Genomic DNA, 21979 nt, shown 5'->3' on the forward strand with positions numbered 1-21979 from the left:
GCTCGCATGGCCCGCCCCGCATTGACCCCGACGTAGCTTTTCGTGTGCCCGGTATCGTCCCCCAACTGCAAGCGAACACTCCCAAGTGAGAGCTGCAGCATCAATTGAGCCTGCCGAGGAGGGTTGGCGTGCCCCCGTTTAGAATCGCTGCTCCACATACAGTCGCTGGCCCCTCCCACCGCCTCCCACCCCCGCCTCTGCCGCCTCCCACCCCCCGCCTCTGCCTCCCGCCGGCCCCCTAACCCCGCGCATATGCCTCCCACGGCGCCGACAATGCCTACTACGTGACGCTCGCAGCGAGGAAGCACCATTCCCTCCCAAGGTCCGCTAGTAGTGATCGGGGTCCCCGCAAAAGTTCAGCTGCCATAGCATCCCCAAAGCTGCAAACAATACATAACGATGCTTATGTATGTCAACTGCATCGACAGCTGCCCTGTATCTGGTGCCAGCGAGCTGCACTGCCCGCGAGATGTCCCCGGAATGTTGTCGGGGCCAGCTGTCGCACCGGCCTGGAGTGACAATACTGTAATTTAGCATTAGCATAGTTGATTGTTATGTTACGTGGTTATATGACAACCAAAGCCCACTGGCCCAGTGGGTTTGCTGTCCACTGGCTTAGTGGGCCGGATTGTGACGATGAGCTGAGTGAACGCGAATTACGATAAAGTGAAGGGCTCAAAGCGCGAAAAGGAGTGTGACAAAGACTCGCTTCTTTCCCTATGGCGTAATGCGCTGTTGTAAGGAGTACGTGTTGGGAAAGTCTCTTACCGGAATGCTGGCTGCGCACTAGTCAGCTCCATCATCGCGCCGACTGCATGTACTGCACCGACAAATATCCTCCGCCGTGGCCGGTAGCCCTGGCAACTTCGTGTCATCGAGCTAGTAAAGCTTATGTTAGCATATGGAGTAAAGTAACCCATATTTGAACGACACAGCGCCACAGCCTGCCGCGCTTGGTCGCGGTAAGGCTGGCGCATCCTGGCTTCTCCCTATGGCTGAAGTTCAACGACGCGCTAACATAAAAGCGACGGATTCCATCAACCATCAACTCGTAGCCCTAGGACTTCGCGCGCCTCTTCATACTGTACTTGGCTGCCTCTCCTTCAATAGAAGAGGTGAGAGTGGATACGCATACGATAACTGAAAGACGATATGGCCGATAAGCCCTCCCAACGACATGCGAGGCCCTAAACCCACGCTGCTGTGTCACGCGTTTGGGGGGATGTCATCGATAGTACTTTCTGCGTGTTTCCTTTCTTCCCCTGACATTAATTTGAGTCGCAGTCTAGTTGCCGGTAAGGATCGCGTCTATGGGTTTAAGACACCACTGCTGTGTCTGCCCCCGCCGCACGTCCGTGACAGCGTGGCACCGCGGCGGAGCAGTGCGGCCTCAGCGCCTCGTGACCCAGCGCGATGAACCTTTCCCTAAAGCTTGCCTTGTACTTTGCTTCCGCGCGTAAACCCGACAGGAATCAAGCTCGCGTGTGCTGCAGAAATGCTGTCGCCCAACCACCAACTCCTCGGTGGCTACGCCAGCGGGCGGCCCCACTCCTTTGCTGGTGCGGGTCCAAGCAAGGCACGCAAACCCCAGTTTAAGCTGGGCGCGTCGGCGCTGACCTTGAACTGAACACTCCCGGTGAGAGAGGACCAAGCGCTTGCTTTGTCGCACTGCAAAGGGTGCATGCATGGTTGGGGCTTTTTTTTACAGTCCCGCGTTGCTCCAGCAGGCCGCTTGCAAACTCGTGCCCCCTCGTTGTCACCGTGCGTGCAGGACCGCGATGGTCTGGGCGAGCAACCCAAACCTTTGGGACAAGCCATATGTAACGAACTGTATCACCGACAATGATCGATGCTGAAGGCTGATGCTACTGCTGTTACTACCATAAACTGCTGCGGCCACACCCACCCCTACTTGCGGCTGCCGGTGGTGCCGCCGCCGCTCACGCTGCGGTTGCTGCTGCCTCCGCCCTAGATGGAGTGTTGTGGGCGAGGCAATCCGCTGGGTGCGGAATTCGTCCTTTTGTAGTCAAGGTCTTCTTGTTTGCATACAATAAAACTGACAAGCTCTTGCGCAGTACTGTGCAATGGACAGTCACAGGCTGTCTTGGCCCGGAAGATACAAGCGTTGCGAGAGTTCCGCCGTTCCTTCGTTTTAGCTGGGCGCGGGTTTCGTTTGTGTGGGTGTCGCGTCAGGAGATGGCGAGGGAGAGAGGCCGTGTGCTAATGCGCGCTGCTCCGTCGGGCCCAGGCTTGTTGTAGCCAAGATCGTGTGCGAGGTCTGTGTTGCTCCTCGTGAGCGCTGTGGGTGCTTCTAGTCAGGTACAGGTATAGGGTTGCATTTGGGTCAAGAGAATTGCAAGCGGGTTGCATGGCGTGTGGACGCCGGTGTCATGTGGGCCACGATGGGGGCGCCAGCTGGGAGCACATATCAGTAAGCACAGCGCACACGGTGGTTGCAGTGATTGGCCGTGACGACAGGCCACCACACAAACGTTGCCTGTCCGCAACCGGTTGGTTGCAAGGCGCCGTCATGTTGCTTGCTCTGGTGTTTGCTCTAGTTGCATGCTGGCGGCTGGTGTCTTGAAAACACGCCAGTTGAATCCGAATAAGTACGAAGTTTATTTGGGCAAAGTACAGGATGCAAGTGTGTGTGATATGTATGGGAGGTGTACGTGTTGACTCAGGTTGACATGGTTTGTTGCGTTTACTTCCGTGTGTGTTGGTGGTGGGAGTGATGTTGTGCGTGCAGTGTGGCGGGTACGTAGCTCAATCATTATCATTTATCAACGTAGGAAGACTCGAGCGCTGCTGTGCTTGTCTTACCGTAATACTTACCCTAGAGAAGTAAGCGCCTGTGCAGTTTTGGTTCGTGAGGGGGCGCTAGATGTGGACCGCATCGGGCGTTGATCTTTTGCGACGCTCAGCAATGAGTGGCGGTGGCGTTAGATGCGGTGATCCGAGGACCCGGGAGACCGCTTCAGGTGCTCGCCCTTTGCCCGTTGACCAGGGGACCGGGTGCAAACGCAGACCTCGTGGGGGCTGTTTATGGTGTTGATGCGTGGGCGTATGATGTTGGGGGTTTTGCCAGTCGTCAGGGCCTCCGGATAGGCTAAAGGGTCCAGGCACGGTTTGCTCGGGTGCGGGGGCCGGCCGGCGGGTGTACCTAAAGTGCTAGGGGCGACGGACTGTGGGTGTGAGTGCCTGCATTGCAGCACGCTGGCTGGGTGGTGGTAATGGTGTGCACTGACGGGGGTGGGCTGTGGGGCGGGGGTGGCTGCAGCGGCACAGTGGGAGCTACGATGTAACAGATGGCTCATTCATCATCATGAATCATTTGCCCGGATACGTATACAACACCCGCCTGCCATGATAGGCAAGGCGACGCAAGACTCGTGAAAGACCAGCGACGGCCCACCATGTCCTCACACGCCATGCCCGTGTACATCTGAGCAGCTTCATGTTGCATTCCTTTCGACACTCGCCATGTTACCATCCAGCCGCGTTGCACCGGCTGCATGCACTGCAGCTGCCAGCTGCCCCCAGCCGCCACCGCCCATGCCACCGCCCATGCGCCCATGCAGTCATTCTGGATACGGTCACCCGGCCACGCATTTGGGACCCAAAGTCGTTCCACCTTTTACACCTCACACACTCAGATGTCCGACTGGTAACCCTGCGTCTTTGCACTGCGCTGCACACCTGCTCAAACGTACAAGACGGCACAACATGCAAGCCCTGCAGGCAAGAACAAACTAGCTCAAAAAGGCGGAAAACGTCGCAAGGCAAAGCGCACGATGCACGCAAGTGCTTTTGTGTGTGCGCGCATGGACCATGCTGCAAAAGCAAGTGCGGCTATCTACCCTGTGTCTACCACACGCAAAACTGGAGCCTGCCTGACCCCTACCGGCAATTGTCATTCGAGATCTCTCACTCATCGAACCTGCGCTCAACGTGGACTCTTGCTCAATCCCTCCCGCTCATTCCCTCCGGCTGAGAGCATCCCCCGTGCCTGCCCCGCTACACGTGGATGACGCCGCGGCGGCCGCACTCACACGTGCAGACATGGGCCGTCAACCTCCTGCCTCCCTCCGCGCCCGCACCCCCAGCCGCATTGGCACCCGCACACTCCATGGCATCCCATGGAACCACGCAGCCTGAGCCTGGACCTACCTTGATCTTGACCTGCGTAACCCCGCGCATACCACGCTCCGCTCCGGTTTGCTTGCCGGTTTGCTTGCATTGCCCACCACACGCCTGCTTCCTGCATCCGCTCCCCACCCTCTACATAGACAAGCATACCGCAAAGCACCTACAACTACTAGCTACAGCTGCTTTAACATCATACCACATACCCTGCCCCACCCCAAACCCCTCATCCCCTTCCAAAAAGTACTACTGCTACCCGAACTAACCAATCACATAACTCACGACCTGTACACCCAGCAAACCCACTCACCCACCAACAAACTAACTCACTAGTTGTACAGGCGGCCGACCACGCGGCCCGTGAGAGCGTGTGCCAGCATGGCCGGCACTGCCGGGTCCGCCAGGTTCACGCCGGGGTCCAGGCTGGTGGCGAAGCCCACGATGACGCACACCGCAATCACCAGCGCCGCGTAGCAGGAGTCGATGGTGACGCCGTGCTTGCGGGCCAGCCGCAGCACGTCCTTCATCACCTGCGTGCGCGGCATGTGTGTGTGTGTGCGCGGCATGTGTGTGTGTGTGTGCGCGTGTGTGTGTGTGTGTGTGTGTGTGTGTGTGTGTGTGTGTGTGTGGTACGGGGCTGGAGAGGAGGGTATGGTGTTGCGGTGGTGGGACAAGATAGGGGGATACTAGGAGCGAAGGCTGGAGGCCTCCGGAACGCGCTGGCTACAGCGCGCTACAGCATGCCACAAACACAGCCGCGGCCCCACCCACCTTGTCCAGGTCAATGCCCTCCTCGCTGCGCAGGTCGCACTGTGTGGCGGCCAGCGCCACCATGTCGGCTGTGAGGGCGGCGGGGTCGGCGCACGCCTGCCGCCGCGACGTCCAGCGCAGCAGGTGACCCGCAGCTGCCACGCCGTCGCCTGCAGCAGGGAGGAAACGACACAGGCAAGACGTAGCATGTGTGTGTGTGGACTCGGAGTGGCGTCGGCAACCGGCAGGTGGGCGCTGCCAGTGTAGTACCTGCCTGCCTGCCTGCCTGCCTGCCTGCCTGCCTGCCTGCCTGCCTGCCTGCCTCCAGCTGCTTCCCAATGTAAGGGCTGCCACACCCGTGGTAGCCGCCCCTGCCTTCTGCAGCTGCCAGTGGCTGCAACCCCCAGCAGCCACTTCCGTGGAGGCACACACGCGCCCTGGGAGCACCTGCACCCGCACCCGCACCTGCACGGCGCCCCTCCCTCCTCCACTGAACCCCTCCCCCTGCTTCACCCCCTTAATCACTTCATTCTTCACATGAACGGCTCACCCCCCCGCTCCCCCCCTCACCCCTGAGCAGGTGCTGCAAGAAGGAGATGAAGTGGTGCCGCACCACGGGACTCAGCTCCTCAGCCAGGCCAAAGTCCAACAACACCAGCTGCACGCCCGCCTCGCCCTCGCCTCCGCCAGTGCCGGCGCCGCCGCTGTCCACCTTGGCAGCCGTGAAGGCAGCGACGGCGCCGTGAGAGGGACCGCCAGCGGGTGTGGCAGCCGCCGTCGCCACTGGAGCTCTGTGGTTGCCGTGGCCGTGGCCGCGGCCGGTGGCGGAGGCTGAGGCCGCGCGCGCCAGTGACAGTGCGCCGTGCAGCACCCGCCCACCCGGCCGCCAGAACATCCACCACCGCTGGCGCTGGGGGCGCCTTGCTGCGCCTCCTGCCGCCTCACCGTCGCCGCAGTTGCACTGCGTGCCGTCGCCGCCGCCGCAACGCGGCTGCTGCTGCCGCCCGTGTCCCCGCCCCTCACGCGCCTGCAGCTGCTGCGGCTGCTCCGGTTCTGAATAGTGGGTGCTGTTGCTGCTGTTGCTGTTGCTGTTGCTGTTGTTGCTGGTGGCGCCGCCCGAGTCGGGTAGTGCCATCGGCCGGCCCTGGCTGTCCACCGCCCGGACCATGATGTTGCCTGTATGTGGCGTGTGGCGTGTGTTGATGCATGTGTTGGGTGTTAGCAAAGGAAAGCACAAATACAAAGGGCCAACACTGTGTGTGGATACGCGGCGGCAGGATGCGTGGTGGTATTGGAGCCAGATGTATGTCGCACATACCAAAGAGACGCCCCCGCCTCCCGCCGCCGCCGCCACGGTCCGCCGACCCTCACCCGGGTGCAGGTCCGTGTGCACGAAGTTGTCCTGCAGCAGCATCTTGAGGTACGTGTCCAGTCCCAGACACACCACCCGTCCGTTGAGGCTGGGGTGCGGGTAGCGGATGTAGTGGGACACGCTGCGTCCGTCCTCCCACGTCTCCACCATCACCTCGGGCCGGACCAGCCCCGGCAGCGGCCGCGGCGTGGTCACCTGCGCGGCGCCGTCACGGCGAGTGGGTTGGGCGGGCATGTGAACAGCCGTCTGTTTGTTGTGAGAGGATAGTTGTAATAGGATAGTTGTAATATGATAGTTAGGATCAAAACCCGGATGCGTACCAGAGCGTGTGGTGGAACATACACACACACACACACACACACACACACACACACACACACTTCCTCGTTGCCGGCCTATTCCCATGCTTCCACTACTGCCTGTAGGTGAGCTCGACTGCGCCCAGCGGGCGGGAACCAGGGAATTAGGCGTGCTGGGTAAACGTTGTTTTGCGCGGCCAGGGTGCGGAGCATGAGCGCATACAGGTGCACGGGGTCAGGCCGAATGGTCGCCCGTGGGGTTCCAGGCTTATCGCGGGTAAGTATGACTACCTGGGTCGCAACGCAACACTCGGTAATAGGTATTGGTAAGTAACTCCGGCGTCGTCTGGGCTGGCTTTCGTTTTCTTAACACACACACACACACACACACACACACACACACACACACACACACACACACACACACACACACACACACACACACACACACACACACACACACACACACACACACACACACGCCGCTGCGGTGCCACCACCGCACGCAACCCGCCCGGCTCACGTGCGCCGCCACGGCCGCGAAGTTGGCGTAGAAGCGGCGCAGGTGCGCGGCCTCCACCCGCAGGTCGGCCTGGGCGGTCATGGTGGCGCTGAACTGGCTCACGGTCTCGGGCAGGGACAGCGAGCGCAGCGAGCGCAGGCGGCCCAGCGCGGCGGCGGCGGGGCGCAGCAGCGCAAAGTCCTGGGGCGGGGTAAGAGTGTGAGGGTGGGGTGGGGTGGGGATGGGGCGAGGGTGGGGTCGCAACGCGCAGCCCGAAGCAGCCGATGCCCCATGTGCAGTGTTGTACCGATACCAGGGGCACACACACACGCGCACACACACGCGCACACACACACAACACACACACACACACACGCACACACACACACGCACACGCTGTGGGCGCCACACGGGTCACGGCCGGGCCCCAGGGGCACACGCCGCACCGCGCCGCACCTGGCGGATGCGCAGCGCCACTCGCGGGTGCACCACCTTGACAGCCACCTGCAGCCGGGAGCCGTCGGAGCCGCGCATGACCGCCCGGTGGATCTGAAGGAGGGGTTGGGGGTAGGGGTTGGGGTTGGGGTTGGGGTTGGTCGAGTCGGGTCGGGTCAAGTCAGGCCGGTGTCACGAGTGGCCCACGCGTCCTCCAGCGCATGGAGCCAGGTGCAGTGCTTTTGCGCGCACACACATACACACACAGCTTGCGGTCTCTACGGTAACACATGCAGCCACACATATACGAACACGACCCTTTCCCCTTGTGCCTTCCTAACACACGCCCACGCGTGCCGCCCTTCCCCCCCGCGCACCTGCGCGATGCTGCCTGACGCCACGGGCTGCTGCTCGAAGGACTCGAACATGCGCTCCAGCGCCAGCCCGAACGACCGCTCCACCTGCACAGCGCGGCAGTCGGCAGCCAACCAGGGCCCGTTACGTTGATAACATTCACACACACACCTTCCCCTTGTGCTCTCCACAACACACATACACACACGTACGGCACGAGCTCGAGCACCCATGCGCGCACCTGCTTCCTGGTAAAGGCGAAGCTGTGTGTGGGCGCGCGGTCGTGCAGGTTGGCCAGTGTGTCACAGAAGTCGTCAGGGAACAGGTCCACCCGCGTGGCCGCCCACTGCCCCCACTTGATGAAGGCCGCGCCGCTGCAGCGGCACCCAGCCAGCAGCAGCCGCCAGGCAAGCAGCCGGCACGCCACCGCGCCACGTGCCGATGAGGATTGGAGGCGGCGCGGCGGCGCCGCCGCCGCCGCCCCCTCCACAGCCTCCGCCGCCACGCCCCTAGACCCGGCCTGTATGGCTGCAGCAGCAGCTGCACCGGCTGCAGCTGCTACAGCCGGCTGCGTCAGCTGCCGGTCCTGCTGCGCCAGCAGTCTGCCGCGGCTGTAGCGGCTGTAGCGGCTGTAGCCGCGATCTATCAGCACGGACAGCAGCAGCAGCGCCACGCCCAGCGTCAGGAAGGGCAGGAACACGGCCGCCAGGTACACGGCACGGAAGGCCAGGCCCAGCCGGTGAGACAGCGGCACCGGGGCAGCCGCTGCTGCTGCCAGGGCGCCGCCGCCGGCGTCATGGTGGTGGTCCGCCCTGCCGTACAGCGGTAGGCCCAGCGCCTCCGCCTGCCGCTGCTCCTCCGCCAGCAGCGCCCGGGCTGCCGCCGGCGACAGGCTGCGTACGTCCCACGTCACCGCGCCGCCGGGCTGGGCACCGGCGCCGGCGGCGGCGCTGGCGGCGGTGGTGCTGGCGGCGGCCGTGGCGGCAGGTCCCTGTCTGTATGGTGGCGTGGCCGTGCTAGACGCAGGCCCTCCTGCGCCTGTCGCAGCGAGGCCTTGCCGCGGCAGCTGTAGGCAGCTGCCCGCAGCGCCGCCAGCACCACCGCTGCCGCTGCCTGACGGCGTGGCCATGCCGGACAAGCTGGCTGGCGACGGCGCCGTCAGCGGCGTCACCACAGCGCTGCCGGCCGTGACCGCCGAGTTGGTGCCGGTACTGCCGCCGCCGCGAGCGCTGCTGCTGCGACCGCCGCTGCCCCTGGCTGCAGCTGCTGGAGCCGCCACGAGGGAGACAAGAGCGGTGGCGGCGGCCGGCACGCGTGGGATTGCCGCAGCCGTGCCGGGCGCAGTGGCAGCACCTAGCAGTGGGGTGGGAGGTGGCGGCGGCGGCTGTGGGCTGACGGCGGCGGCCATGGCTGTGAGGCTGGACGCACTGCCGGCCTTGGGCAGTCCGCGGCGGGCGGAGCCGGCTGCAGTGAGTTGCTGTTGGTGGTGTTGGTGCTGTTGGTGTTGGTGGTGTTCGCGGTGCGGCTTGTGGCTTGCAGCGTGCTCACCCGAGGGCTGCGGCAGCAGCACGCCGGCGCCAGCACCAGTTCCAGCACCAGCACTAGCACCAGCACCAGCACCAGCGCCTGGCGCGGACGCGGGGACAGCCGCAGGGGCCTGTTGCCCGAAGGCGCCCACACCGACAGCCGCCGCAGTCCGTGACCTCACCAGCGCCCCTGGCGCTGTTGCAGCGGTCGCTGCTGCTGCCACGGACTGCCCCTGGCTCCCCAGAACCGCCTGCTCCATCGCCGCCGCCAATGCGTGGTCGCCGACCGCCTCGCCCTCCTGATGGCAGCGGCTGCGGCGGCCGTGATACGAGAACGCCAGCACAAGCACCTGCTGCTGCAGCTGCTGCCGCCCCGCCGCTGCCGCCGCCGCCACACTCCCAGCACCTCCTCCTCCGCATCCGCCAGCTCCCCTGCCGCCGCCACCACCGCCGCCGCCGCCGCCGCCGCCAGCGACGCGGTAGGGGTCCACGGCGCCACACAGCGGCGCGCCCTCCACCGCCAGGCCCGCCGCGATGCAGCAGCGGCCCAGCACCGCCAGGGCCGGCGCCAGCGGCGGCGCGGGCGGCAGGTCACCCAGGTGGCGGGCCAGACGCCGCGCGGCGGCCTTATGCGCGCGCCGCCACGCCAGCTCGCGCGGCCGGCCTGCAGGCCAAATGGTAAGGCAACGGTACGGAATTACGGCTCTTCAAGGGGTGGGTGTTCACGAGCACGGCTGGCGAAGCACGAGGCACACGCAGGTCTTTCAGCCCTCATCCCTGCACTCTTGCCCTGAACTCTCGGCGTATGCCATATGACGGTGTTGGTAAGAACCCTTCTACGCTCCCCACTGGCGCCGCGGCCTCACCCGGCGCGATGCGGCCCGTGTCCTCCTGCCGTGTGAGGGAGCTGTAGCACAGCCCCACCGCCAGAAGGTCTGCTACTGCCGCCGCCAGCGCCGCGCTGGGCCCGTGCAGTGCGCACCAAGCGGCAGACGCGAGGTTGAGCAGCCCGGCAGGGACTGCGGCATGGTGAGAATAGCATGGAAGAAGCAAGATTTGCTGGTCATAGGGAAGGTATGGGACTGACAAACACGGACGGGCTTGATAGGTTCGTAAGGCCACCGGTTAGCATATCGTGTCACCCTTCTTGTGGCCGCTGCCCGAGACAACCTGCCACCTCCGGCAACAGATGACACCTCGCGTTCCCATTCCTCCCAGCTGCGTTTGTACCACTTACTCAGTAGTCGCCGCATGAAGCAGAAGGCCGGCATCGCGGCACCGCTCACGCCCGAAGCCACGGCCTGCAGCGCCGCCGCGGCCGGCTGCGCCGCGCGCCGGCTGTGCCGCCGCAAGCCCCCTCCCCAGCCTTCCCCTCCCGTTTGCCTCCCACTGCTACTGCCCGTGTCACTGCAGCCCAGGCGATCGGCTGCGAAGCCCAGAGCTAACGAAGTCGCCACGCCCGCCGCCGCCAGAGCGCTTGCCCGAAACACGGCTGCGTCAAGCACGGGCGCCGCATCCCGGTGGAGCACTGAGAACAGCACCAGCGCCCCCGCGGTGCTGAGGTGGCGGCCGATGGCGCTGGCGGCGCCGCCGGAAGTGGCGCTGCCGCAGCCGGGCCGGCGGCGCTGTAGCTTGCCGCCAATGGAATGGGTGGTGGTGTCTAGCGCCGGTGGCACGGGTGCGCCGGCACCGTGGCACGCGCTTGCGCTGGCAGAGCCCCGGTGGCAGCGGAGGTTGCCCAGCTGCTGCCACACGTCACCATCATCGGCCGCTGATTCAAACTCAGATGTGGGAAGCGGAAAGAAGGCTGGAGGGCCGTCCGCGGTGGGCTGCTCGCCCCAGCGTATTCGCAGCAACTGAATGCGGGCGTCGGGATAGCCGCTGCGGGTGGCTCCCAAGCCAAGCGCGACAGGCACCTCCAACTGAAACTCGCCATCCGACGACACAGCGTAATTTGTAGTGCATTGCAGGTCTTTAAATCCAACTGCAGCTTCTCGAGCGGCAGGCGTAGCAGCAAGCCTGCGAGCGGGGAGGAACAAAATGCCCAGGATGTTCGTTGTCCCAAGCGTTTGCCACCCGAACCCTATTCAAAACGGTATTTAGCATGTGGCGTTACCTTTCCCGGATGCTGAGCGGCCTGCTGCGGTGGGCGGTGCAGCCCTCAATTTCCTTGAGCCTCCTGGCACCTTCGGACTCACGCCTCCACATCAGCATAGCGTTTCTAACATCAGGTATAGATATTTTAGATTGCTCGCATTTAGTATGACGATGCTTCGCGTCGCGAGTTCTGTGCACTGTGTTTCAAGCCATTATTCTTCCAGATAAGCATCATATATGATTCACATGTAAATAATGCAGTAGGTTAGAGTAAAAGAGCGTGTTTGCAACACCATCTCTAACCGTCGCGGGCTGGGTCACCATGAGTGCATTCAGTTGTGTGTGCGCCAGTCGTTGGCTAAATTAAGGACTTATGAATCTCATGAACTGCAGCCGCTTCACAACACCGGCGTGACATTGAAATTTTCGGCCCGACCGAAGCGTGGATTCCTCGAGACTTTCACGAAACGTGTTTGGCGCTCCAGGAAGCCCCAGTCCCGAAAGCATCATGCTGGATCATCTCACGATACACGTCTCGAACCTGGAGGCAAGCAAGGCCTGGTACGGAGCGGCGCTGAAACCGCTGGGCGTCCGCATTATCAAAGAGGTGGGTGGCGGGCTAGATGGCGGGGTGGGTGACATGGGGAGCCTGCGCGCGCGCTTTGCTTGCGCCTGGCCAATTGGTGCAGGGCTGTGTTGCGTCGCCCTGGCGCTGCAAAGGATTAACGCCGTGAAGACCAGGAGCTTTGCGGACACACCTGCTGACACTGCCTGTGACCACCCGGCCATCTCCAGGATACTGATGAGCCCCGCTATCCAGTAGCCATCCACGCCGCCACAAATGCTGATGCTGCTGTTGCTGTTGCTCCAGGTGCCAGAGGGCAAGGCCTGCGGCTTCGGCAGCACGTTCCCCAGCTTTTGGATCGCAGAGAGCTGCCTCCTGGGCGGAGGCGCCGCGGGAGGAGGGGCTGGTGGCGGCGGCGGTGACGGCAGGCGCCAGGCTCACTTCGCCTTCCAGGCGCCCAGTCGCGCCAAGGTGCGGGAGTTCTATGCAGCCGCGCTGGCGGCGGGCGGCCAAGGCAACGGCGCCCCCGGCTTCAGGCCGCAGGTGCGTAGGCATGCTGTGTCCGTGAGCAGCGAGCATGGCTGTGCGGTTGTGTCATGTGCGGTTAGCTGGTGCGCAGGTGCGCTGTGCGATGTGCTGTGTTTGACCGTTGGTGGATTGGCTGGCCGTACGCGCCTGCAACTGAAGTACCGTAACCGCCCTCCGACCAAAGCTGCACCTGGGACTCCACGCCCACTGACACGATGCTTCCATACTAAACCACCGTGTGCCCCTGAACCATCCCCCACCCGCTCCCGAATCACAGTACCATCCAATGTACTACGGAGCCTTCGCACTGGATCCGGACGGTTATAACGTGGAGGCTGTGAAGCACATGCCCGAGGGTCTGGCGGAGTGGTTTGGTCTGGTGGTCCGCATGCTCCGGGCTGCGCTGCAGCAGCTGCTGGCGGCTGTGCCTGGTCTGGCGCCGCTGCTAGCGCCTGTTGTAAAGCAGGAACCCGCGGCTGCGGCTGCGGCGGAGCCGGAAGCGGCGAAGCCGCCCAAGGGCAGCGGCAAAGCAGATTAGCGTGCTGGGTCTTGCACGCTGCAGGGATTGTGTTTGGTAAAGGCAGTGGGATTGGTGACGGACTTTGCGTCTTTGCCGGTGAGACGCCCTTGTGCAGTAGTTGGTTAGGCCACAGAATTGATGCACATACGGTATGGAGGCTCTTTTGCTCTTGAGTTGCGAAGTATTAGAAATGTCCCAGCACTGCTAGAGTCGAAGGTCAGAAGTCAGAACCTAGTGTGGTACGTGCGCTTCAACGGTCTGTATGACATACGCTTTAGACTGCATGCCGGCCTGCCGGGCAAAGCACCCAGGCGAAGACGCACGCGTGCCACAGATGATTGGCGTATTATAGCCTGCATGGCGCATGATGTGCACGGTACGGAATATTCCTTGATGGCTCATGTGCAAATCATAGCATTGGGATTTAGGAAGGGTCATAGGTGGTAACCAGCAGGGGAGGGGGATTTGAGGATTTCTTGTCCCAGAGAGAGGGCCGTTTCTCTCTTTCTCGTCGACTCGTCGTCGCTGAATCAACGCTGCCACAGTGGCTTACAAAAAGACGTCTGAAATATGGTAATTGCACGCCTCAACGCCATCCATACGGAGATGGCCTATCTTGACTTGGGTGCTGGGCACCCTAGCTTGGTCGGACTGCCCCCTTCTTCACTTCTTGTAATGTCGCATCCATCCGGGCAGATCCTGATCCGTGGCGTCCTTAGCAGCATCTGTGTGTGCGTGGTACCATTGTCCTGGCATTCCCGCGCCCCCCAACTTCATGCGTTGCATCTCTGGGTAGCCGTTGTAAGCACCCATGCAACGTTGCCTTTGCCAGTGGCCAAACGCCCAGTGCCACCCAACACACATCCCAAACCGCACGCCGCACACCGCCCTCTAAGCAGGTCGTCCCCCCATCCCTCCGTTCTCTGTGAACGGCTCACCCCCTTCTGTAACTGGTCATAAATGTAACCCCCCCCCCCCACACACACACACACACAAGCCTTGCGATACCATAGACATCCACCCACCGACGCACGCAGCCCCGACCAGGCCAGCCCGCTGCCGAGTAACCCCTCCGCTCGCGCTCACACCTCTGCCGCGCTGCACGCCGCCCTCGACGCCAGCGTCAAAACGCGGTACCATACTGCCCCCCCCCGCAACCGCCCACTCAAACCACCCACCCACCATACGGTACCATACCGTACCCAAGCCCTCAATCCGCATCCCAATCCACCAGCATGATGGCCTCCTCGCCACCGTCCCACTCCAGCCGGCACTTGAGCTGACTCAGCATGCGCTCCGTCAGACCCCACCGGTCCACCCGCCGGTCCGCGTCAGACACGCTGCCGCGGTCCTCCCGGTGGCAAGCCCGCAGCAGCTGCTGGCACACGCCCCGCGCCGCCTCCTCCACCTCGCCCTCTCCCGCCTTCCGCGCGCGCGCGTGCGCCTTCATCACCGCCGGCACCAGGGGCGTCGTCCACAGCCGGCGGGCAACCAGCGGCGAGCGGGCCAGGCACGACACCAGGCCCAGCGCGCCTTTGGTGAGCGCGGCAGTGGCGTCGGTGCGTCGCAGGATGGCGGAGAGCGCCGGCGTCAGCACCGAGGCCGCAGCGTCAGGGTGCACCTGACCCGCCGCCAGCAGCTGCCACAGCGCCGCCGCCGCGTCGCACGCGGCCCGCTCCGCCGCCTCCGTCACCCGCGGCCCTCCCGCCCCGCCGCCTCCACCCCCGCCCTCCGCATCCCCCTTGCCCGCGCCCGGGCCGAAGGCCCGGGCCCCAGCCCCTGCGCTCCCGCTCCCGCTGCTACTGCCGTCGGCAGCTGTAATTGAGGCGCCTGCGGAGGCTGTAGCAATGCCGCCGCCGGCGGCAACCAGGGCCATCAGCTCCTCCGCGACGGCGGGTGGGGCGCTGCCGCCCACGCCCTCGTAGGCGGCTATGGCGGAGTCAAGCATGCGGGCGGCGGCGGCACGTACCCGCACCCGGTCCGCCGCGCCTGTGTGACAGGGAAAGACACGGCGGCGCAGACAGTGAAACGCGACACCCCTCCATTCGCCACATGTCCTGGAAGCCACACCAGCCATTACACATTGATCCTGGTGCGTGCGCCAATCGTCTGTTGACCAGGGACAGCATCGGCAAGCTCTCCCCAACTGACACCGCCGCACCCGCATCCCCACCCGCACCCGCAGTTGCACCCCGCACCTGCGGCCGCCCCCGCGGCCCGGCTCCACTCACCCATGGCTCCCGGCAGCTGCATGGCCAGCGCCCTCAGCGCCAGCGCGTACGCCTCCTGCGGCCGCCCGGTGGCGGGGTCGGGCGGCGGGCTGAGCGTGGCCCGGCCGCGGTGCAGGTTGGTGAGCACCGTGAAACAGGCCTGAGCGTGTCAGGAGGCGGAGGGTGGGAGAGGGCAGGCACAGTGGGGCGCGTGTTGACAGGGCTGTGGTGGCCTCACAGGAAAGAGGTCGCAAACGGCGGCAGGCACAAGCACGACTGCCCACAGTGCCGGTAGATTCATGCCCGCAAGCTCCCTGTCCTAACGTGCTCTGCTGCCCAGCCTGGGTGTTAGGAGCTCAACATGAGTGCCGTACGAGGCCCGTCGCGCCACATCTCACCTCAAGCAGTCGCTGCCCCTCTCGCCATCCGGTGGGGCTGCTGCCTACCAGCGCCAGCGACTCCCGCGCCGCGGCAAACAGCGCCGCCACCAGCCCCGGCGGTGCGCCAGCCGCCTCCGACGTCAGCGCCTCCACGCCGTCCGAGTGCAGCGCAATGTTGCCCATGAGCGCAAACAACTGCAGCCTGTGCGAGCAAAGGCAACAGGGCATAACACAGATGTCCATACGACTGAAAAACACTTGTTGGATGTGTGTTGCAATGTTGGGTACAGACAATGCCTCCATTTTCAAAGCCTTGCACGGTGTACGACTGGGGTGCTCGGCCAAACGCACAGACGCGTACGACTGGGGTGCTCGGCCAAACGCACAGACGTGTACGACTGGGGTGCTCGGCCAAACGCACAGACGCCCGCAAGCACACACGCACCTGAGCTCGGTGCTGCTGCCGCTCACAGCCGCTGCCGCCAGGCTCTCTGGCGCGTCCGCCGCCGTCTCCAGCAGCGCCGCCGCAAACGGCAGGATCCCTCCAACAGCTTCCGCTCCGCCTTCCGCTCCGCCCTCGCCGGCAGCCGGCCTGGGCACCTCGCAAATGGCCCGACACCCCGACGAGCTCAGCGCCACCGCCGACAGCAGCCCGAAGCAGTTGCGCAGCAGCTCCTGGAACTCAGACGGCGGCGGCCGCCGCGGCCGGCGCTGCTGCCGCACGGCGCGCAGCGCCCCCAACCGCGTCTTGAGCGTCAGCAGCGGTATCCGCTTGGCGGCGCCCCTGCCCGGCAACATCATCACAGCGGAGCCCGAGGCGCCTGCGGCGCCGGCGGCGCCGCCACCGGCCCCTAGTGGCGATGACGCCGCCAACGCGAGCTCCAGCGCCGCCGGCCGCAGGGCGTCCAGCCGCCCGCCACTCGGCGCCCAACCCACGTGTCGCTGCTGTTGTTGTTGCTGAAGCAGGTGCGAGTCGGGCGTGCGGCTGCTGCGCGGCGCGCCAATGGGCGTCGACCCCGACCCGGGCGCCGCCGGCAAACCCTCCCTTCCATAGCCGCCTTGCTCCGCGGACCCGTGTCCTGCTCCCGTCGCATGCGCCTCGGCGCCCCCGGCCCCGCCACGGCCGCGCGAGCCCATTCCATGGGCATCGCCGAAAATGCCGGCTGGCGGGAAGGGCTCGCCGGGACTGGGCATGGGCGCGATGGTGCCCGCGCCGCCGCTGATGCGGGGGTCTGGGCTGGGGCCGGGGCCGGAGAGGCCGCCCACCTCCTGCGCTGCTAGTGCGCCGGCCGCCTGGATGGCCTGCATGATGTACTCCTTGCCCTGCGCTCAGGCAGTGAGCCGTGGTGGTGGCGTGCGGGCGAGCGGTGGACAGGGGGTGGGGAAGTGGTGGGGCGGACAGGGCAGCAGGGAGAATGGCATGCCGGCTCACAAGCAAGACACAGGTCAATTCGCTGCGGCTTGTGAGCACCTTACGATTGACGCTGTAGCTATGCCTTATCCTGGTGCGTCAGCCACCCCACCACTGCCGCACATGCGGACATGTCGGTACCGCCATCCCAGGAAACGAGACCCCCACCGGCCACCCCCGCCGCCTCCACGCGCCCCCCCTCACCGTGAGCTCCACGCTGCTGTCGATGATGTTGGACAGGTCCATGTCCTCGGGCGGAGTGGAGGCGGAGCCGCCGCCGCCGCCCCGCCCGCCGCCCAGGCTGCTGCCGCCGTCCTGGTCGTCGCCCCCACCCGAACCGCCGCGGGGGCGGCCGCCCGCAAAGCCGGCGGCGCGGCCGCGGCCGCCGCCGCCCTCCTCATCCTCCTCATCGCTGCTCCCCGCTGCGTACCGCTGCACATCGTTTTCCATGGGCAGATTAACACACAGGGGTAAGGTTCCTGTATCTTCCCATGGCAAGCGCATGATTATTGCTTCGTACCGCATTCTCCGACGCACCTGTGGCGATATCATGTGCCCGCCCGAGCCCGGCCGGCTTTCCCGCGGAGTCAGCATCAGCGCCGCAGACGCCACACGTAGCGCGGCCAGGCCTAGGCTGGGGCCAGTCACCTCCCGCCTCGAGCCGCCGCCGCCAATCTCGCCGCCAGCGCCACCACCAGAGCTGGCCGCGCCTCTGGATGTGAACGGCGAGTCACCAGGCACCAAGTCCTGCGGCGGAAGCCCGAGCGACCATCGCCATCAAAGCCCCACAATTTGGTTTGCCATTATCCAGCAGCAACAATGTGCGTCTGAAGCGCGTTTTAACCTAAGGCTTGATAGACCATCAAGTACTGCTCGAACCTGATGCCGTAAACTCGGGAAGGCAAGCGCCTCACCTGCGGTCTGGGCAGGCTGTCGGTGTGTAGCGACGGCGCCGCCCCGCTCGCGCCCGGGCCCATCGACCTCCGCAGCCGCCCCTCCGAATCCCCGCCGCTGCCACTGCTGCCCCCGCCGCCCAGCCTGGAGGCTCCCGCTCCGCGTGGGGTAACCACCGCCGCCGCTGCAGGCGGCGGCGGTGGCGGCGGCGGTGGTACAGCCGTCCCCACCTCAGCCACCGCGTCCCCGAGATCCTCATCCCGCCAGCCTCCCCCTGCTCCGCCTCCTGCTACAGCCGCTACAGCCACGTGCCGCAGCAGCAGCTCCCGCACCGCGCCCACCACGCCGAAGCCGCTGGTGCTGCTGCGGTCCTCCGGCTGCTTCGGCGCCTCGGCGGCCAGGCGGCTGCGCAGCACGTTGAGCTCGGCGGCGGGGGTGGCGCTGTAGTCGCCCGCCGCCGCCAGCCACAACAGGTAGGCAGCGGAGCTGCAGCCCGCAAGCGTGTGGTGCTCCTGGGGAGATGTAAGTTAAACGATATCATGAATTACTTACTAGGATGCCGTTCAAGGGAATGTGGTGAGTGAAGGCAGGCCGAAGGCCCGATGCCTGGCTAGGCAAGGTTGTAGGTCAACGCGCGCACACACCTGCAGCACACGCGCCAATCGCTCCATGGCGGGTGCTCCCGCGTCCCGCAGAGCTCGCTGTACCGCCTGCGTGCGTTGCAGGCAGGGGCGGCCCGGGCTCTGCACACACTAGACGATACATTTAGACACAGGAAGCGCAACGCATGGGGACGACAGCGCAGCACGCTCCCCCTCTGGGCGCCCTCCGCCGCATACACGCACCTCTTGCGGCTCCTTCCCCATGCCGCAGGCCGCCAGTGTGTGCAGGCAGCGCAGAAGTGCCTCCTGCAACTGCAGCTGGCGCCGCCGCCCTTCCGACATGCGCTTGGCTGCCTCGTCACCTCCCTCCTCCTTCGCTTCCTCCTCCTCCTTTCCTTTCTCCTTCTCCGCATCCCCGCCTGCCGCGGCCGCGGCATCTTCTGGTGCTTGTTCCGATTGCGCCCCACCGCTGCTGCCTTCTTTCTTAGCCTCGTCTTTCCCCTTCTCCAATTCGCGCTTCTCATCGCTGCTGTCCTCGTTCAGTATTTTGTCAATGTCGATATCGCTGCCAGACTCCGATGTCGCCTTGTTCACACCCTGCTGAGCCCCTGCTGCCGCCGCTCCCGCCTCACCGCCGCCGCCTCCGGCTGCCGCCGAACCGCGCTCCTGATCCTGGTCTTTGCCCTTGTCCGTATCTGCCTTCTGCTCGTCCTGCTCCTTGCCCTTCTCCTTTTCCGGGTCCGGGTCGGGCTCTACGCGGCACGTGAGTAGCAGCGCCACCAGCCGTTCAGGCACGCGATAACGGCGAACCATGGCGGAGGCGGCGGGCAGCGCGGCTGTCAGCGCCGCCAGGCAGTCTGGGGAGAATCGGGAATAGTGAAGGCAATTGAGGATTAGGTGAGAGGGTGGGAGCCGCATGGAACGATCACAAGGACTGGAGAGCGCTCAGGCCCAGATGTGCTGGGCCATGGAAACCGCTTTCATGTTTGTCACGAGTAACCCGCTTCCACCCCTCCAGCCCTGCTGTCCTCACACATCGCCCGCCCGCCCGCCCGCCCGCCCGCTCGCTCGCTGCCCGACCCAGCCTGCCCACCTGCGACCAGGACGCCGGCGGCGGCGCGCTCCGTCTCCTCGCCGCCCTCCGTGACGCCCTCCACGCTCACCACCACCGCCTTCTTGCTGGGCGAGGGGCTGCGCCCCGTCAGCCCAGGCGGCGCCCGCACGCCGCCACCCGCCCCTTTGCCTGCGCCTGCCAGTGCTAGCTGCTTTTTCCCAGGGGACTTGGCGGCTGGCGATTTGGCGGCTGGCGACTTGGCCGGCCCTGCACCGGCCGCCCTTGCTGCTGCACCACCCGGCTCCTCCTCCCCATCCGTGCCGGCCGCACCCTCACCCTCTGCCTCCCCTGCCGCCGCGCGGGCAGCTGCCACCAGCTTCCGCAGCGCGCCGCACACGGCTCGAAGCGCGCCAGCCTTTTCTAGCGCCACCGCGCCCCTCTGATCCGCCGCCACCTCCCGTGCCGCAAACATGGCGTCGAAGTCACCTTCCGCAACACGAGTGGTCAGCGCGGTCAGCAGTGCGGAGCTGTTCAGCAGATGGGCGCGGGCATGGCTGTCGCCGGCGGCAGTGGCGCGCCACAGGAGGCCCAGCAGACACAGGCTCGCCTGGGTGGCAGACAGCGAAGTACAAGGAACAAATTGCAAGGGCAGTGAGAATGAACGGGGCCCGAGCGTGCAGCCAGCCACTGTGTTGCTACTACAACTTCGCGCTCTCCGTGTCACCGTATACCTTCTCAGCAGCACCGCCAACACCACCAGCACCGAAAGAGCCGCACCTGCCGCACGTCCAGGCGCGGGCTGGCCATAAGCACCGGCAGCGCGCCGCACAGCTCTGCCGTCAGCGGCGGCAGCAGCCCCGGCTGCAGGCGGGCGCAGCGGCCCAGCAGCAGCGCTGTTGGCGCCTGCAGCGGCGGCACGCCCAGGTGCGGGACCAGGCGCCGAAAGAAGCCCCACGACTGCAAAGGGCCGGCCAAGTAGGGGAATACCTAAAAAGCACCCCCTGAACAGGAATCTGATGTGCTAGGACGTAGCCTTAGGCGTCGCTTCGTTTATCTTGTGCCCGTGCCCTTGGTCAGTACTCAGCAGCCTGCAAAGCACGTGCCCACCTGCGCCGCCTCCACCTCGGCGCGGCTCCAGCTCTTGGCCAGCAGCTCGTCCAGCGCCGCCACGTGACTGGGCAGCGGCCCGCCGCACGTGACCGGCCGGGTGGCGGCGTGCAGCGGGCCGTCTCCCGGCTCCGCTGCGCCGCCAGCAGCCCCCATGCCCTGCGGCATCAGCGGTACGAGCCCCATGCGTAGGCGCGCAGCGTCACGGCGTGTGTGTATGCGTGCCCGTGGGCAGGAGCAGGAGCATCCAGCGCGTAGCGCGATCAGTATTAGCCCTAGCAGCGCATTCCCATAGATTGGCACCGGCAGACACCGGACCTGTACGCACCTTCCGCCGACCCACCGCCCATCGCGGCCGCGGCGAGTCCCACTCCGACGGCACGTGCGTCGTGCTCACACCCGCCGCACTGATCGGCGTCCACGGCGCGTCCCACTCCCCAACAGCTCCGCCGCCGCCCCCGCGAGCGATGCTGCCGGCGCGAACAATGAGGCCGGCTCCTGCGCCACCCCCCAGGCTGCGGCGAGAGGTGGGCGTGGCCGGGGCGGAGGCGACGGAGCCGCCGCCACCGCTTCGGAAGGCGGGCGGCGCACGGCTGGGCGAGACAGGCGAGACCATGAGCGCGTAGGTGTTGAACTCGTCAAAGTACTTTTTGAAGATGTTCTTTTTGACTCCCTGGGGATGAGAAAGTTGGGGGTAGTGCCTTGAGAGATTCAGGGTCTGGGGCGGCCCAGTGGTGATTCGCACCCGCCCCCAGTCCCCGACTGCAGGGCCTCAAACACCCAGCTGCTTCCCTCCTTTGCCAATGGAGAAGGTATGGGTGAACGCACCTGAGGACTGCGACCACGCATGGGACCCACGCCCTCCAAGTGGTCGGTGGGGTCCGCAGCTATCTCCTGATAATGCACGCCCGAGAAGCGCACGCTTGCAGCGACACTCCCAGCTCGCCGGACAGTTCCCTCCTTGGGGCGCATCGATGACCTGCTTGGTGTCGCCAGGGGCGAGTAAGGGACCGCTTGCGAGGCGGTCGCGAACGGCCCTCCACCATGAAAGCGCTGGTCATCGCCCGTCGAGAGTGTTGCTGGTGAAGCCATTTTGTATTCAGAATTGACAGGCTGCTTAATATGCGTACGTATCTTCAAAAGGCAAGCTCAAATGAGCTTGCGTCAACTGGGTTGGCTGTCTTCGCATTGCGTTGACTCGCGCTCGAAGGCGCATTGCCGCTGTGG

At 65.1% G+C, this 21979-nt stretch overlaps 4 protein-coding genes across 4 annotated transcripts; 2 read left to right on the plus strand and 2 right to left on the minus strand.

Annotated features, from left to right (window-relative positions):
• The first annotated feature begins 839 nt into the window (after positions 1 to 839).
• On the plus strand, positions 840 to 3317 carry CHLRE_07g325726v5 (uncharacterized protein). The gene is made up of 2 exons (XM_043064061.1): positions 840 to 1115; positions 1470 to 3317. Exons 1-2 carry the CDS (start codon positions 992 to 994, stop codon positions 1625 to 1627), a joined length of 282 nt encoding a protein of 93 aa, XP_042922628.1. The 5' UTR covers positions 840 to 991; the 3' UTR covers positions 1628 to 3317.
• Positions 3318 to 3323: 6 nt separating this feature from the next.
• Positions 3324 to 11699, minus strand: CHLRE_07g325727v5 (uncharacterized protein). The gene is made up of 13 exons (XM_043064062.1): positions 11501 to 11699; positions 10622 to 11403; positions 10251 to 10403; positions 9567 to 10048; positions 9407 to 9484; positions 8100 to 9353; positions 7882 to 7965; positions 7526 to 7618; positions 7091 to 7270; positions 6268 to 6463; positions 5467 to 6072; positions 4918 to 5066; positions 3324 to 4676 (listed from the first exon to the last, which is right to left on the minus strand). Exons 1-13 carry the CDS (start codon positions 11590 to 11592, stop codon positions 4476 to 4478), a joined length of 4350 nt encoding a protein of 1449 aa, XP_042922629.1. The 5' UTR covers positions 11593 to 11699; the 3' UTR covers positions 3324 to 4475.
• A 160-nt stretch (positions 11700 to 11859) lies between these two features.
• On the plus strand, positions 11860 to 14056 carry CHLRE_07g325728v5 (uncharacterized protein). Its single transcript, XM_043064063.1, has 3 exons — positions 11860 to 12088; positions 12353 to 12589; positions 12852 to 14056. The coding sequence occupies exons 1-3, from the start codon at positions 11990 to 11992 to the stop codon at positions 13110 to 13112; spliced, it is 597 nt and encodes a 198-aa protein (XP_042922630.1). The 5' UTR covers positions 11860 to 11989; the 3' UTR covers positions 13113 to 14056.
• A 27-nt stretch (positions 14057 to 14083) lies between these two features.
• CHLRE_07g325729v5 (uncharacterized protein) lies at positions 14084 to 21969 on the minus strand. Its single transcript, XM_043064064.1, has 14 exons — positions 21581 to 21969; positions 21081 to 21425; positions 20753 to 20911; positions 20423 to 20602; positions 19685 to 20252; positions 18835 to 19448; positions 18634 to 18699; positions 18010 to 18501; positions 17633 to 17842; positions 17300 to 17527; positions 16130 to 17007; positions 15703 to 15886; positions 15326 to 15464; positions 14084 to 15083 (listed from the first exon to the last, which is right to left on the minus strand). Exons 1-14 carry the CDS (start codon positions 21722 to 21724, stop codon positions 14305 to 14307), a joined length of 4986 nt encoding a protein of 1661 aa, XP_042922631.1. The 5' UTR covers positions 21725 to 21969; the 3' UTR covers positions 14084 to 14304.
• Between the last annotated feature and the right edge of the window lie 10 nt (positions 21970 to 21979).

This window comes from Chlamydomonas reinhardtii, chromosome 7 (assembly GCF_000002595.2).
Source record: "Chlamydomonas reinhardtii strain CC-503 cw92 mt+ chromosome 7, whole genome shotgun sequence".
NCBI lineage: Eukaryota > Viridiplantae > Chlorophyta > Chlorophyceae > Chlamydomonadales > Chlamydomonadaceae > Chlamydomonas > Chlamydomonas reinhardtii.